The sequence below is a fragment of the Lepus europaeus genome, chromosome 11 (genome assembly GCF_033115175.1).
Source record: "Lepus europaeus isolate LE1 chromosome 11, mLepTim1.pri, whole genome shotgun sequence".
In the NCBI taxonomy this organism is placed as follows: domain Eukaryota; kingdom Metazoa; phylum Chordata; class Mammalia; order Lagomorpha; family Leporidae; genus Lepus; species Lepus europaeus.
Window position 1 is genome coordinate 37561701 of NC_084837.1, and position 15759 is coordinate 37577459.

At 36.7% G+C, this 15759-nt stretch overlaps 1 protein-coding gene across 4 annotated transcripts in view; it reads right to left on the reverse strand.

Annotated features, from left to right (window-relative positions):
* Window positions 1–15759, reverse strand: part of MIPOL1 (mirror-image polydactyly 1) — a 327843-nt gene that overhangs the window by 129466 nt on the left and 182618 nt on the right. The window contains exon 11 of one of the 4 annotated variants that reach the window (XM_062205248.1): window positions 13481–13711. The exons of the other annotated variants lie outside the window; for them this stretch is intronic. Within the exon in view, the coding sequence (XP_062061232.1) occupies window positions 13577–13711 (135 nt within the window). The 3' untranslated portion in view covers window positions 13481–13576. Of the gene's footprint in view, window positions 1–13480; window positions 13712–15759 lie in introns of those variants that run through there. 4 annotated transcript variants of the gene reach the window in all.

The window sequence follows — 15759 nt, forward strand, 5'->3', positions numbered from 1 at the left end:
TAGCTAAATACTTTCTGGAGATTCACATCAGCTAAGAACCACAATCATGGTCTATCAAATTAACCATAACATTACCCAAAATGTTACATATGTATTCAAAGGAAAATTAGTATCATTACATGATCTCTATTAATAAACATACACCTTTCATTCAGTTAAAATTTTTATATAGAAAGGCTATGCCAAAAATGTTAAGAGACTATGGAAATGGCTATCAAAGAAACTAGCTGTGATAACTGAAAAAACATATTATTAAAGAAAGAAAAACAAGATTTTATTGTTATAATTTACATGGAAAAATTTTAAACAGGAGACAAATAAGCAGATTTTTACATGTATATATAACTAGCTAAAATCATCACTGTAAAAATCACAAATATAAGGGTTTATAATCAAGGTTATATTAAATGTCCTTTTTACTGAAACAATTTACAACTAAGCGCATTGAAAATGTTCAAATAAAATATTAACTTATAAGTTTCTCATTTTTGAAATAGTTTTATGCAGGTATAAAACTCCCAACCTACAAATTTTCTATTCATTTTTTTTATAAAATGAGGAAGAAATAAATTTACCTGAATTAAAGGAAACTTTATTGAAAGATCAAATTACATTTTAAAGAAACGCAGACCTAGTAAGATTTCACAAGTACAACTAAAAGTTTTTGTATGGACTTTAAGTTGACATTTAGGCCTTAAAATAAGTAAATAAAAGTGTTTAATCAAATGAAGAGGACTTGCTAAACCTGATTTCATTCATGTTTATCAACATATGCACCAATTTAAACAAAAATTCTGTATATTAAGTGGAAATTATTTGGGAATTATACCTAAGCATGTGAAAAACATAAGAAAGAATTCCCTATTTCCTTTTGGATGCTTCAGACAACAGTAACACAGCCTAGGGCACACTGCTGCGGATTTTAACTGTTGTATGGAACTACTCAAAATGCTTTTGATCCATTTTATCTTGCAAGTTAGCAAAGAAATGTTGCAATAAGAAACACCAACAAAGATCTGAAAAAGTTAAGCTCTGGATTACCATATTGTGTTCTACTGCCATTCAATGCTTCATACAAAGGCAGTGGTGTTCAAAGTAAGAAAAAAAAGTAGGGAGAGAGAAAAAAGAGAAACTGCTCTCAGAAAGTGCAAAGCACAAAGTAAATAATATTCTTCCATATCCCTCCTTTTTCACAGATTGGATGTTAAAAGAGTTGCAGCAATTAGGCTTTTGTTAATTACCAGCTGTTGAAACAGATGTGTTGACTATCCTTATTAGTTAACAGCTGGGTGTGAAGAACAATTGATGCTCCCTAAAACCAACAGCCAGCTGCTCGGCAGTAATTATCTCCAATTAATAATACAGGTGATAAAGGCAAAAAGCTCCCGTCATCACTCTTTTTCAATAACCCTAGCAGTTTCAATATTTATGGCTTTATTATTACACAGTAATAGAGAATACATTTATTACAATAAGCAAGTTTGATGTATTAGAGTCGCATTAACTCTATGGTAGTTTCCATTTTGCAATTTCTGGAGAAGGAATCAGACAAGTGCTAAAAGTAGAAGCAGACATTCTGTAGGCTTTTATTTATCATATTTCAAATGTCACTGCCAACTTCTCTGGCACTAACAATAATAGCTAAGCACTTAAGTTCTTTGAAAAAGAGAAGCATAACTAAAATCTGTTCTTTTTGATTTCCAGGTGTTTTCACTGATCATGTTTTATATTCAGTTCACTGAAGCAATCCATTTCCTCTTGGTATGCCTAAATACCAGTGTCTTGTTCCCTAGCTTATATTTCCTAGGTGTCTGGTAGAAGCAATTTTACAAACCCAAAAAGAATTTATTTCATCACAGTAAACAATTCCTGTATACAAAGAGATCAGCAAAATCAGCAAGCAGAAAAACAAAAAAGCAAAGCATTATTTTATTATGTAGGGGCTTTTTTATGATATATATACCATTCAGGTTCCTAATTATGATGATAAAAAAGAAGTATCACACTAATAAAATAGCAATGGTTACATGGTTTAAAATTACTTTTACTGTTTCTACTTTTAAGTGTTCATATTAAAATTTCACTTACAAGAAATGAAAAAAAAAAAAACAACTTAAACAAGCTAGGCAAACCATCTCTGTCCACAAAAGAGGAGTCTACAAGAATTTACAACCATATCTATTCACTAATTAGACAACACTTAAAGACACTGCCTTTCTGAAAACAAGGATTAGAGCTGGATGAATACACCCTTTTCACAGACCTTCCTCGTGTCTCTGTTGGGTCATCACAAGCAGCTTGTTCTTCCAGCATTAAATAGAAAAGCCTACTGATTATCAGTTCTGAATACCACAGTTAGGCATCAGGACAATTAATAGGAAAAGAAACTTTAAATACATGTAAATACATAATTTTTATCAAGATGTTGTAATAAAAAAAATTACAAAACCAACTTTCTAAAGCAATATGATTTAGGTTGCCATGTGCATGTTACCTATGTCTGATATAAAAAAAAATTAGCTAAAAAACTCTCTCACCACATTCTTTGTAATTATGGCTCCTAGTATAGGAATTCCAACATTTACATAATTACAAATCGTGAGAAATAAGCACATTATCTCTACCTCTTAAAGAAGGTTATCCATCTCTCAGCGAAACCAATCTCCCAGGGGAATATCTAATAGTTATGATTCTGTCTTTTACATGGAATCCCCTGATATAAAGAAGCTAACAAAGTGTGAAAACAGAGGAGGAAACTGTTAGCTTTTATGTTTGAAAATCTCTATCAGACCATAGAATTATTCTGTGACTTCTGTTTTAGAAAAGACCTAATTGGAAAAGTACGCGAGCAACATAGTGGTCAGTCATGCTTTTTTCTCTTCTCTGTGGAAAGGAACAGGTTGTATGACCACCTGAGAAGCCAAACACATCTATTAACCATGCAGGGCAGCCCTTGCTACTACCAAAGCAAAAAGGCTGCCATCTCATTATATCTGAGATGACCAAAGCAGGGAAGGAAAAAGTGAAACCTATTTCTGAAGCCAAAGTTCTAAACTCACTGCGATTAGATACAAACTTCTAAAGTTGCAGTCTCTGTCCTTGGTAAAAAGCCAATACCAATATGTATTGAACATCTGATTGCAATACACAGTTTCTTGAAATGCTGTGTTGAAATTTAAAAACACCTACGCCTTACCTCAAGCAAGACAGGTATTAGAGTCATTTTCAACAGGCAATATCTAAGACATGTCATTTTCATACCAATTTCAATGCATTTAAGAATTTCACTGAATGGCTCACAACCTGGGATAAACTCCTGATTTTCTCAAGTATATCGTATGTTCCCATGGTTCAGTATCCCTTTCCTACCCTGCTCATTGGTAGATTCAAAAACAGTGCCATAGTTCAGTCTTCCGTATCTTTTTCCTATGCCTCATTTCACCTTCTGTATATAGCTACTATAGTATTCATTTAATCTGGATTTTGTGGTACAATTACTTCCCCAATAAATGGTAACTTTCTTTTTCTTTTTGTATTCTAAGCATTAAATAAAAGCCCTTAAATATTTTTAATGAGCAAATATAAAAATCAAGAAGACATATGTCTAATAATTGTTCAAAAATAATAAATGTGTTTATAATTTTATCACATGAAGATATGATTTATTTAATCATGGTTGCTCCATGGTGTATATCCCTATGAACAGAAAAACTTATTTCCTTAACTGAAGTATCAATCTGACTACTGAATCTCAAATTCAGCATACTAATTTTAGTTACGTTATCCTATCATTGACATGCTTAATAGATTAACAGATAAAGGGAAAAATTTAAAGGTAAAAGTAAAAAAAAAAAACAACCCTCCATGGTATGCCTCCCTCTATAGTTTATTTGGAAAAATTAAAAATTATAGTTCTATAACATATTTTGGACTTCCCATAAGGTATGTACATTTTGAGTTTTCTTAAATCATACCACAATTAAAATATCACTGCTTTAAATCTACCTATATAACATATAGTATCTTTCACTGATCTTTTTAAGATTTATTTATTCTAAAATGAGTATATTTTTAAGAAATTTCTTAGAAAGAATGTGTTCTTTCTCCATGAAGCAATCAATTCTGATGAATTACACATGGGCTATCAAGCCTATTATTCCTATCATATAGTATGATTCCCTAAGCATCTCTGAAAATCAGCATACTGGTAATAGTGGTAAAGAGAAATAGTGAGTAACTAAATTCTTCATGAGAAAAATTGGCAAGTTTCTTTAGGGCACAATCGTTAACTGGACAGGGTTCTAGGAGAACCTACTGGACCTTAGGTAGTCAGTGCTAAAGTAAACTTCATTCCATAGCTTCTTTTTTCCATATTTCATTCAAATATTTAAAAGCTGCATTTGTTTTGCTTCTGTACATGTGGCAAGTAGTCCCCCTTTTGAATCATAATATTGACTCCATAGGGAATTAGTATTGGTTCCTCAGAGTGTTCACTGAGTTGTGTATTTTCCTTATAAATGAGCTCCAGTCCCAGAATCTTCAAATACCAAACATAAATGTGTTTCTTACTTAGTCTTAAAAGCTGGCATATTCCATACTAAAGTCGTTTGTCTCCACAAGTCAAATTAATTTCCAAATGTCACTATCTTTATCAGTGATATCACCATTTCCCTAATTAGTCTGCCTTGAAAAGTTGATGTTACTGGGAACCTCTCCTTCATATCTTATATCCAAAGTCAAGAAGTCTTGCTGTTTATGTCAAAATGTCTCCATACTCTTTATATCCCATACCTGCTGTTGTGATTCAGAAGTCTCAATCTTCTTTATTGAAGAATGAAATACTTTAATAATAGTCTCCAAGTCTGTCTTTCTTACCTTCCTCTGTCTCATTTAATTCCATTTGAACCTGTGAAATTATTTTTTTTCAGCTATCCTATTATCAAGTCATACATATTACCACTCCTCCAGGAAAAATTTTCAGAGCTTATAATTTGTACTTCACTAAAAATAACCTTTATTTATTTTTAAGAGTACACTGTACAACTTCAGAGTCACTAAAAATAACCTTTATTTTTTAAGAGCCCATTGTACAACTTCAGAGTTGTCCATAGTATGACCAACCTTTCTGGGAAATCCCTCCAAGAATTGTGTAAAGTCTCAAATTTTGACTATGAGTTCAGAAGGTTAGGAAAAAGAACAAACCTATATGGTTGTCTAAAAAACAGAGCTAAATGAAGGACTGGTTTTAGTGTCTGAGGGATATGGCACAGACTACCCACTTCCTGTATTTGCTGCTTTTTCCCATGACCAGTAAGGTTGGCAAACTTGATTTGCAGTTCACTATAATGGCTTATCTATTGTGCGTCATTCCTCATGATGCAACTTGAGTATGCAACATAAGTACATTGTAAATGCGAGAATTACCAAGCCATCTTTGACTTTCTCTGGTAATTATTGTGCTTTATACTGAGGCAACACTAGTTTAATTTTTAACACTGTGAACCTTATGACCATGCTTTCTGTGAGTTCAGATAATGAAAATGAGAATAATAGTAATATATCCCAGCTTGATCCAGGCATCATCAAAAATGAAGGCTAAACAGAAGTATACATACCACTGGCTTAGAGATAAACAACCAAAACCAGAATATTTTGCATAGTATATAGAAAAGAATTTGCATATGGGCATGCTAGAGAAGGAGATACGAAATCACATATTAAGACTGAATCCCAAATATGGAATGAGAGTTGTAAGTATTTCTAATTCAAAGAACTTTGCATCTTGGTTTGGTTTGTTTTATCTCCCAAAATGACAATAAAAGTAGATGTTGAAGTAGCGTAGACAACACATGGAACAAACATAATCATGACTATTCTATGAAAACTGAGTGAGTTCTAAATCTTAACTCAGAGGGTATACTTAAAATGTCTATGGATAAATAAAAATGGAGAGGCCTGTGCTGTGGCACAACAGGTTAAGACACAGCTTGCAGCACCATCATCCCATTTGGGTGCTGGTTCAAGTCCCAGCTGCAAGATGTCAGTTTTCTTTTTTAACAGATGAGTGGTACTCCATAGTGTATGTATAACATAATTTCTTTATCCACTTCTTTTTTTTTAAGATTTATTTTTTTTATTTGAAAGTCAGAGTTACACACAGAGAGAAGGAGAGACAGAGAGAGAGAGGTCTTCCATCCGCTGGTTCACTCCCCAGATGGCTGCAATGGCTGGAGCTCGCTGATCCGAAGCCAGGAGCCAGGAGCTTCTTCCAGGTCTCCAACGTGGGTACAGAGGCCCAAGGACTTGAGCCACCCTCTACTGCTTTCCCAGGCCACAGCAGAGAGCTGGACAGGAAGTGGAGCAGCCGGGACTTGAGCCGGCACCCATATGGGATGCTAGTACTGCAGGTGGTGGCTTTACCTACTATGGCACAGAGCCGGCCCCTATCCAATTCTTTTCAATGAAAATGAAGGAATTTACCTACTCAATGTCCTGCACACTTTGTACATAGTACTTCTAGAAATTGTGTGATTTGCTTACCTATCATATTGAAGCCTTCATAATGAAAATGTTTGGTCACTTTTCAATTTCTCAAAACATGCGGGGCCGGCGCCGTGGCTCAACAGGCTAATCCTCCGCCTTGCGGCGCCGGCACACCGGGTTCTAGTCCTGGTCGGCGCGCCAGATTCTGTCCCGGTTGCCCCTCTTCCAGGCCAGCTTTCTGCTATGGCCCGGGAGTACAGTGGAGGATGGCCCAAGTGCTTGGGCCCTGCACCCCATGGGAGACCAGGAGAAGCACCTGGCTCCTGGCTTCAGATCAGCGTGGTGCGCCAGCCGCAGCGCGCCGGCCACAGCGGCCATTGGAGGGTGAACCAACGACAAAGGAAAACTTTTCTCTGTCTCTCTCTCTCTCTCTCACTGTCCACTCTGCCTGTCAAAAAATAAAAAATAAAAAAAAAAACCCAAAAAACATGCAGTGTTACTTAGTGAGTTTTACTGCCTTATAGAAATGCAGGTAGAAAGCTACCTTAAATGTACCTATGATGGTTATCTCTGTTGCTGGCCATAGGAGACTGTAAAGGCTGACCCTTCACAAAATCATATTTTGAAAGTGTAGAACAAAAGAAATATCCTTCTTTAATTTGGAAACAGATTGAGGGTAAGAAATTTATAGGGGCAGGTGGTTGGTGCAACAGTTAAGTCTTTGCTTGGTATACTCACATCCCATATTATAGTGCCTGGTTTCTACTAATGCATACCCTGGGACAGCTGCTGACGGCCCAATTGCTTGGGTCCCTGCCATCCACATAGGAGACCTGGAATGAGAGGCTGGCAACTGGATTAGGCCTGGTTCGGCCCTTGCTGTTGCAGGCAATTGGGGAGTAAATGAGTGGATAGATCTCTCTCTCTCTCTCTCTCTCTCTCTCTCTCTATGTATTTCAATATTTCAAATAGATGAAAATAAACAAAATTTTGAAGAGCTACATTTTAAAAAAGAGAAATTTAAATACTTCTATATAAACCTACTTGATAGTCACCTAAAAAGTCATAAGGAGTCTAGACAGTTGGAACACTTTTTTCATGTTATGTGTAGGTTACAACAAATGCTCATAATGTCAAACAAAAGTTTCATTTTTCTGGGAAAATAAGAAATTCAGAACTTAAAAAAATTATCATTAAGAATCAGTGTGTTACTTTTCTAGGGATGTTAGAACAAAGGACCACATTTTGGGTGGCTTAAGACCAGAGGAATTTATTCTCTTACATGTTGGGAGAACAGATGTTGGCAAGGGTTGGTTCATTCTGGAAACCTTGAGAGAAAATACATCCCATGCCTCTCTGCTGTCTTTGGTTAACCTTGGTTTTAGAATCATGACTCCAATCTCTGCCTCCATCATCACATGGCTTTCTTTCCTATGTCTCCTGACTCCAAGTTTTCTTTTTCTTATGACACTAGTCATCGGATCTAATCCAGCATAATCTCATGTCAAGTTTGGTTTATTTGCAAAAACTGTATTTCCAAATTTGGTCACTTCATAGGTACCAGGGATTGGGACCCAACCATATCTTTTGAGGGACAAAATTCTACTCATTATAGCAATCAAGTTGGAAATGACCTTCTCGATTTCTTTAGCTAACTGCAACTTACTTAGAATCCAATTTCACAAATTGAATCTACTTCTGTGTTTAACTGATATTGAAAAAACCTTCAACATAGTCCAACAACCATTCATGATAAAAAAAAAAAACTTTCAGCAAACTAAAATTAAAAGTTCTTTATGATAGTAAAAGATCTATATAAAAAGTCACAGCTAACATTACACTTAAAATAAAATGTAGAATGCTTTCCCTCAAAGTAATGATGTCTGCTCTCACCATTCTTATTTAACATAGTAACTTGAATTACTTCCAACTAGTGCATTAAGGAAACAAAAGGAAATAAAGGCAAACAAATTGGAAAGGAAGAAATAAAAATGTCTATTTGCAGATGACATGATTATCTGCATTGAAAAATTCCAAAAGATATTTAAAAGACAACTGTAGAACAAATAAGTCTAGCAAAGCTTTAGTATACACAATGAAACAAAAAATATATATTTGAAAAGTTTGTGGAAAAATGAACGTTGTCTTTTAATTCCATTTCCCCATAAATGTTTTGAAGTACTCTCATATGCCAAAAATCAATTGTATCTTTATATACTATAAGATACAACTGGAAAATAAAAATTTAAAACACAATAACATTTGTAATACTGTTAAACATTAAATGCTTGGGTGTAAATATAACAAAACATGTACAATATTTGTATGTTCAAAGTTCAAAATGCTGATCACAGAAATTTTTTAAGAGATTAAATAACTGGGATAATATACTATGTTCAAAGATCAGAAGACTAAACATAGTAAAAATGCAAATTCTCTTAGTAACATCGCAGAAGAATTTCTGGTAGATGTAGACAGGCTGATTTAAAAATTTACTAAAAGAAAGAGGAATAGCTAAAACAATTTTAAAAAATAGAATAAAACTAGGGTCCTCAAGATATCCAACTTTAAGACTCACTACTAACCTATAGCTTCTTAAAGATGTATGTAGTGGGACCGGCACTGTGGCATAGCAGGTTAAGCCGCCACCTAAACAGCCGGCATCCTAGATGGGTGCTGGTTTGAGTCCCGGCTGCTCCTCTTCCGATCCAGCTCTCTGCTGTGGCCTGGGAAAGCAGTAGAAAATGGCCCAAGTCCTTGGCCCCTGTACCCACGTGGGAGACCTGGAAGAAGCTCCTGGCTTCGGATCAGCGCTGCTCCAGCCATCTGGGGAGTGAACCAGCAGATGGAAGACCTCTCTCTCTGTCTCTACCTCTCTCTGTAACTCTTTCAAATAAATAATAATCTTTAAAAAAATAATTCTAGTGGTAATTTTGGTACATAGTTGATTCATGAGCTGTCAGTGGGAAATGATGGTTACAGCAGAGAAAAAGAATAGATTGAAAGCAGGAGGAAATAGAATATCTTTTTTTCAACTTTTATTTAATAAATATAAATTTCCAAAGTACAACTTTTGGATTATAGTGGCTTTTCCCCCCATAACCTCCCACCCACCCACAACCATCCCATCTCCCACTCCCTCTCTCATCCCATAGAATATCTTTGAATAAGTAGGGATTTCATTTCCCAAGACTGAGTGACAGAAAATGTAGATGTTAAAATTTTATTTTCTCTTTGAAGTAAGATTAAGAGATGGGAGAGTGCCAGAGTCAGAGTTTAAAGAGAAGAGCAGAAGTTAAAAATAGCTTTTGTTGGCCGGCGCCGCAGCTCACTAGGTTAATCCTCCGCCTTGCGGCGCCGGCACACCGGGTTCTAAGTCCCGGTTGGGGCGCCGGATTCTGTCCCGGTTGCCCCTCTTCCAGGCCAGCTCTCTGCTGTGGCCAGGGAGTGCAGTGGAGGATGGCCCAAGTCCTTGGGCCCTGCACCCCATGGGAGACCAGGAGAAGCACCTGGCTCCTGGCTTCAGATCAGCGTGGTGCGCCGGCCACAGCGCGCCTACCGCGGCGGCCATTGGAGGGTGAACCAACGGCAAAAAAAGGAAGACCTTTCTCTCTGTCTCTCTCTCACTGTCCACTCTACCTGTCCAAAAAAAAAAAAAAAAAAAATAGCTTTTGTAGTGATCATGTTGAAAGAACGGGCAAAACTGAGGTTGGAGATAAAGCCAGTGTGGGGCCAGCGCTGAGGCTGTAACTCCACCTTTCCATTGCAGCCATTTGGGTGAGTGAACCAGCAAACGGAAGTGCTCTCTTGTGCTCTCTCTGCCTTTCAAATAAATAAATAAATCTTAAAAAACAAGCCATTGTCACACTAATCAGCTGGATTCTGTTACCACTTCTTGTAGCAGTTTAGGTTTAATAACGAGAAGTGTTTGTATTGTATACATAGGTTGAGTATTCCCTAACTGAAATTCCTGGGATGAGAAGTGTTTCAGATTTTGGAGTTTTTGGATTCTGGAATATTTGTATAGACTTTACAAGCTAAGCATCTCTAGTCCAAAAATCCACAATCTTAAATGCTCCAAAATCTGAAAGTTTGATATTTAAAAACATTAGGATTTTGGACTATTTTAGAGTTTGGATTAGGGATGCTCGGCCTATACTTTGAAGTCACTTCAATAAAATAATGGTAATAAGTTTGTGATGGAATTGTAGTTCAGCCCACATTTGAATGTCCCCAATGCCACTATTTCCCAACAGGAAACAGCAACAAAAGATGTTAACTTTTATTTTGAGAAAAAAGAATCTTTGGTTCATATAAATGTAAGTGTCCTTGCTATACCTTGGATCTGTCTTCTGCAGATACATAAATAACTCTGGGGTATTAAAGAGATTTAGATATCCCACAGAAGAAATGAAACATTTAATTTTGTTTGCATTGCATGTAAACCTATTTGCACAGAAAACTGTTAACATACCTACTAACATGCCCTCAAAAATAATATTCCTAGACTGAGAAATTAAAAACAAAATAACTATTTATTACATAATCCTTGGTCTACTGTGTACTAGATGTTTATGTAAAAAAATTCCAAAAATACAAAACTTTCCAAATATTTAAAAGTATCCACTATTTAGAAAAATATTTAAAATTACTAATAATTTTATGTAGATTATAATGTATGTCTAATAGTAATGTTGGACTAAGCAATAAGACATCCTGAATGCCTAAAAAATCAGTTTTATTAAATTGAAAATTTGTGGAGCAAAACAAGTATCAAACTCTTTAATTTATCACAAAGCGTTCTATTCAAAGTTCAACTACTGCTGCTATTTGTGGCATAAGACAAGTCTAGCTTAATTTACCCTCAATAAATTTTATTATTAGATTACTCTAGATAAGAAAGCATTAAAGAAAGGAAAGAGGTGAGGAAAATGAGACTGTGGATTTTTCCTTTTTGGCAATGAATTTTTTGGGGAACAAAGGTGGCTGAGATTAGGAGCCTGTATCCCTATTTTACTGAAGCAATAAAGGTGAGACTTTACTTTGGTGAGGCCTACAGAGCTAGGAAAGAATTTTTTGACATGTTCTGAGATGATCTGGCATAAACTTACCATGGACACAGTGTAGGATATGCAATCTAACATAGTAATGTATGAGCACAAAAAATGTGTCTTTAGTTTCTCATTTCTCATTCATTCTCTTCATTCAATAGACTAGTATTCACTTCTATCAAACTAAATAGTTAAGGTAAAAACATCGTTCAAACTGGTTACATAGATAAATGCATATCCCTCATCATACTATATATTGTCTATATTTCACAGATGTACTCTCCCTTCACTCAAGTCTTCCTTCAGCCAGTCCTCTATATCTCTAGCTATGCAGCAAAACTTTTAAATTTCATTTTACTCATTAACCAGTCTTCCTTCAACCTGCACACTCAGAGCTACTATCTATTTTTTCCCTAAACTACTCCTACTGCAGTCACCATAAATCTCCACAATCTAATCTAATGAAAAATATTTTGTCTTTAATTCCCTAGATGACACTTAACACTTAAAAGAATTTACCACATGTTCCTTCTGACATAAAACTTCCCTTGGTTTCTCAGATATTCTACTCTTCTGTGTTTCTTCCTATATCTTGTTTCCTGATTCCTCCATTTTCCTTGATCTCAAAATAGTTCATCTTATTCCTGTTCACCCTATCCTTCCCTTAAATAATCTAATCATATGTTATAAATGTTTATATATATTTATATTTATATAAACTCTGGCCTCTTTGCTGAGAACTCCAAGTTTGTATATCTGTCTTCAGGACACGATCACTTAGATGTGCATTAGTCAGTTTTCATTACAATAACAAAATATCTAAGGCTAAGTAACCTCTTAAAATAAAAGAGATTTATTCAGCTCATAGTTTTAGAGGCTTGAGACTCCAACCTTGGGCAGTCCCATGGATTTGGCCTCTGGTGATGGCTCTCTTTGCTGCAGCACATCATGGCCAAGTGCATGACGGCAAGAATGTGTATGGGAGCAGGAGATCTTATCATAAAATAGAACACACGAAAGTGACTTGGAGATTGGGCTTGCTCTTGTAACTATTCTGCTGGGGATTCACATGAATTGCCTTATTCCCTTCCAAGGTCACCATCATCAATAACCTAAAGACCACTCAGATCATTTGAAAGACCCACCACTGCACTAAGGACCAAGTTTCTGACCCAAGAACCCTTGAGAAAAAAAGGCATCTTAGCCACAGCAGACATCTACTATCAAAACCAAAATAGGCCAAAGAACTTAAATTTCTACTGTTTCTTCTTATCTTCTCTGTCTCAGACATAGTACCAGCATTTGTCCAGCATAAAGCCAAATACTTATTTTGATTCTTCTCTTTCCCTCAAGCTACCCCTCAAAACCCCTCCATAAACACTATTACCATCACTACCATATTCACAAACACAATGTAAACAGAATATACTAATAAGTATTATGATATTATTGATAAGGAATTTTAAACTCACCCATGCTCCTTTCTGTACTTCTAGCACTTAATCTAAGCCACTATCATCTCTTGCCTAAACTGTTATAACAATCTCCTCACAGTTGTCTCTAATTACATTCATATCCACCTATAAATGAAATTATGTGCATTAGCCAAAGTGATCTTAAGCCTAAGTAGTGTTACTTATTTGCTTTAACTACTACCACTAATTTATACTTACCATTAAATTCAAACTATTTATCATTGTAAAGGATACTATAAAGACATAATAAGGCCCCTGCTTAACTTTATATTTAATTTTGCTTCCATTCTCCCCATCACTAATTATGTTCCAGTAATGCTAGATTTCTATTTGCACAATACATCATACACAGTCATGTCTTAGAGTGTTTACTTTATCTACCCTCCCCAAAATGTTCTGTCCATAGGTCCTTTTTTGCCAAGCTTATAATGGGCATTCAGTTCCTCTTATTCTAGCTTCTTTTTCTGTTTAAAGATTTACTTATTTTTTAAAGATTTATTTATTTATTTGAAAGGTAAAGTTCCAGAGAGGCAAACAGAAAGAAAGAGAGGTCTTCCATCTTCTGGCTCACTCCCCAGGGAGCCGCAACGGCCGGAACTGTGCCGATCTGAAGCCAGGAGCTTCTTCCAGGTCTCTCATGTGGGTACAGGGCCCCAGGGACTTCGGCCATCTTCTACTGCTTTCCCAGGCCACAGCAGAGAGCTGGATCGGAAGAGGAGAAGCCAGGACTCAAACTGGCGAAAACATGGAATGCCACCACTATGGGTGGCAGTATTAACTGTTATGCCATGGCACCGGCCCCTATTCTAGTTTCCTGAGGTTGAATCTTAGCATATTGTTTTTGCCTATTTTGCTTAACTAATACTAAAACTTAAAAGTTTTTTTGTGTGTTTATGAAAAAATGGAATTATCGGGGCTGGCGCTGTGGCGCAGTGGCGCAGTGGGTTAATGTCCTTGCCTGAAGCACTGGCATCCCATATGGGCGCCATTTCAAGATCCAGCTGCTTCCCTTCCAATCCAGCTCTCTGCTATGGCTTAGGAAAGCACTGGAGGATGGCCCAAGTCCTTGGGCCCCTGCACCCACGTGGAAAATCCGGAGGAACCTCCTGGCTCCTGGCTTCAGATCGGCGCAGCTCCGGCCACTGTGGCCATCTGGGGAGTGAACCATCAGATGGAAGACCTCTCTCTCTCTCTCTCTCTCTCTCACTCTCTCTCTCTCTCTCTTTCTCTGCCTCTCCTCTCTCTGTGTACCTCTGACTTTCAGATAAATAAATACATCATTTTTTTTAAAAAAGAAAAAAATGGAATTATCTATTTTGGCGCAAAAAATTTTAGAAATCCATGTACAATTTTTCATGACATGCATTTACATAAGCTTTTTGAAAATCCTTTGTGTATACAGTTTATTTTTTTGTCTAAATTCCCTTATTTATTTGCATGCAATTCATAAATACATTAGGAACGTAATAATTCTTCCCACTGTATCTGCCCTCCCACCCACTCTCCCATCCCTCATCCTCTTCACTCTCCTGTTCTCTGTCCTGTTTTTAACTAGGATCTGTTTTCATTTAACTCTATATACAGAGGATTAACTCTATTCTAGGTAAAGAGTTCAATGCTTAGTATGAGAAAAAAAAATAAAAAGAAAGAAAAAAAGGAAACAAAAACAAAACTGTTCCTCAACAGTCCAAAAAAGGGCTGTCCAGTATTATTGCAGCTCAAAGGTAATTTCACTTTTTATTTCCTTCCTCTTTTCCCTTCCTCCCTCCCCCTTCTTTCCTTTTAGAACTTAATTATCTTTAAAGAAGAATCCAAGGATGATACATATTTTGTGAGCTCTTAGACATAACTATAAAATTTTTTTAAGATTATTTATTTATTTATTTGAAACAGTAACACACAGAGAGAAGGAGAGGCAAAGTGAGAGAGAGAGAGAGAGAGAGAGAGAGAGAGAGAGGTCTTCCATCCACTGGTTCACTCCCCAATTGGCCACAAGGGCTGGAGCTGGGCCATTCCGAAACTAGGAGCCAGGAGCTTCCTCCGGGTCTCCCACGTGGGTGCAGGGGCCCAAAGACTTGGGCCATCTTCTACTGCTTTTCCAGGCCATAGCAGAGAGCTGGGTCGGAAGTGGAACAGCCGGGTCTTGAACTGGAGTCCATATGGGATGCCAGCACTGCAAACTGTGACTTTACTCGCTATACCACAGTGCCAGCCCCATAACTATAACATATGAGACATAAGAATATCCTCCACTTAATACACAAAAAGGAAGTGATTCTTGAGAACAAGTTTTACTGTTAAGTCTTATGATACAACTCTTTGAAGACAGAGATCCTGAATTGGAAGTTAGTGCACAGTGACTTTTGTTTATTTAACAATTAAAACTCTTATGTATGACATCAGTGATCACCTGAGGCTCTTGACATGAAAGTGTTTTGGATCCACTAACTAGATATGGCCAAAAGCAAAGTGGAAGTTTTCTCCTCCCTTCAGAGAAAAGTACATCCTTCTTTGGTGGCCACTTCTTTCCACTGGGGTCTCATCCACAGAGGTCCTTTACATAGATCATTTTTTGCCAGTGTCTTGCCTTTCCATGCCTGAAATGCTCCCCTGGGCTTTTCAGCCAGACCAGAATGCCTTAAGGGCTAATTCTGAGGTTAGAGTGCTACTTAAAGCAATTGTCATTCTATGAGTCAGCTGTATGGACTGCTTCCCACGCTGGACCATTCACTCCTTTTTAATTTTGTCTA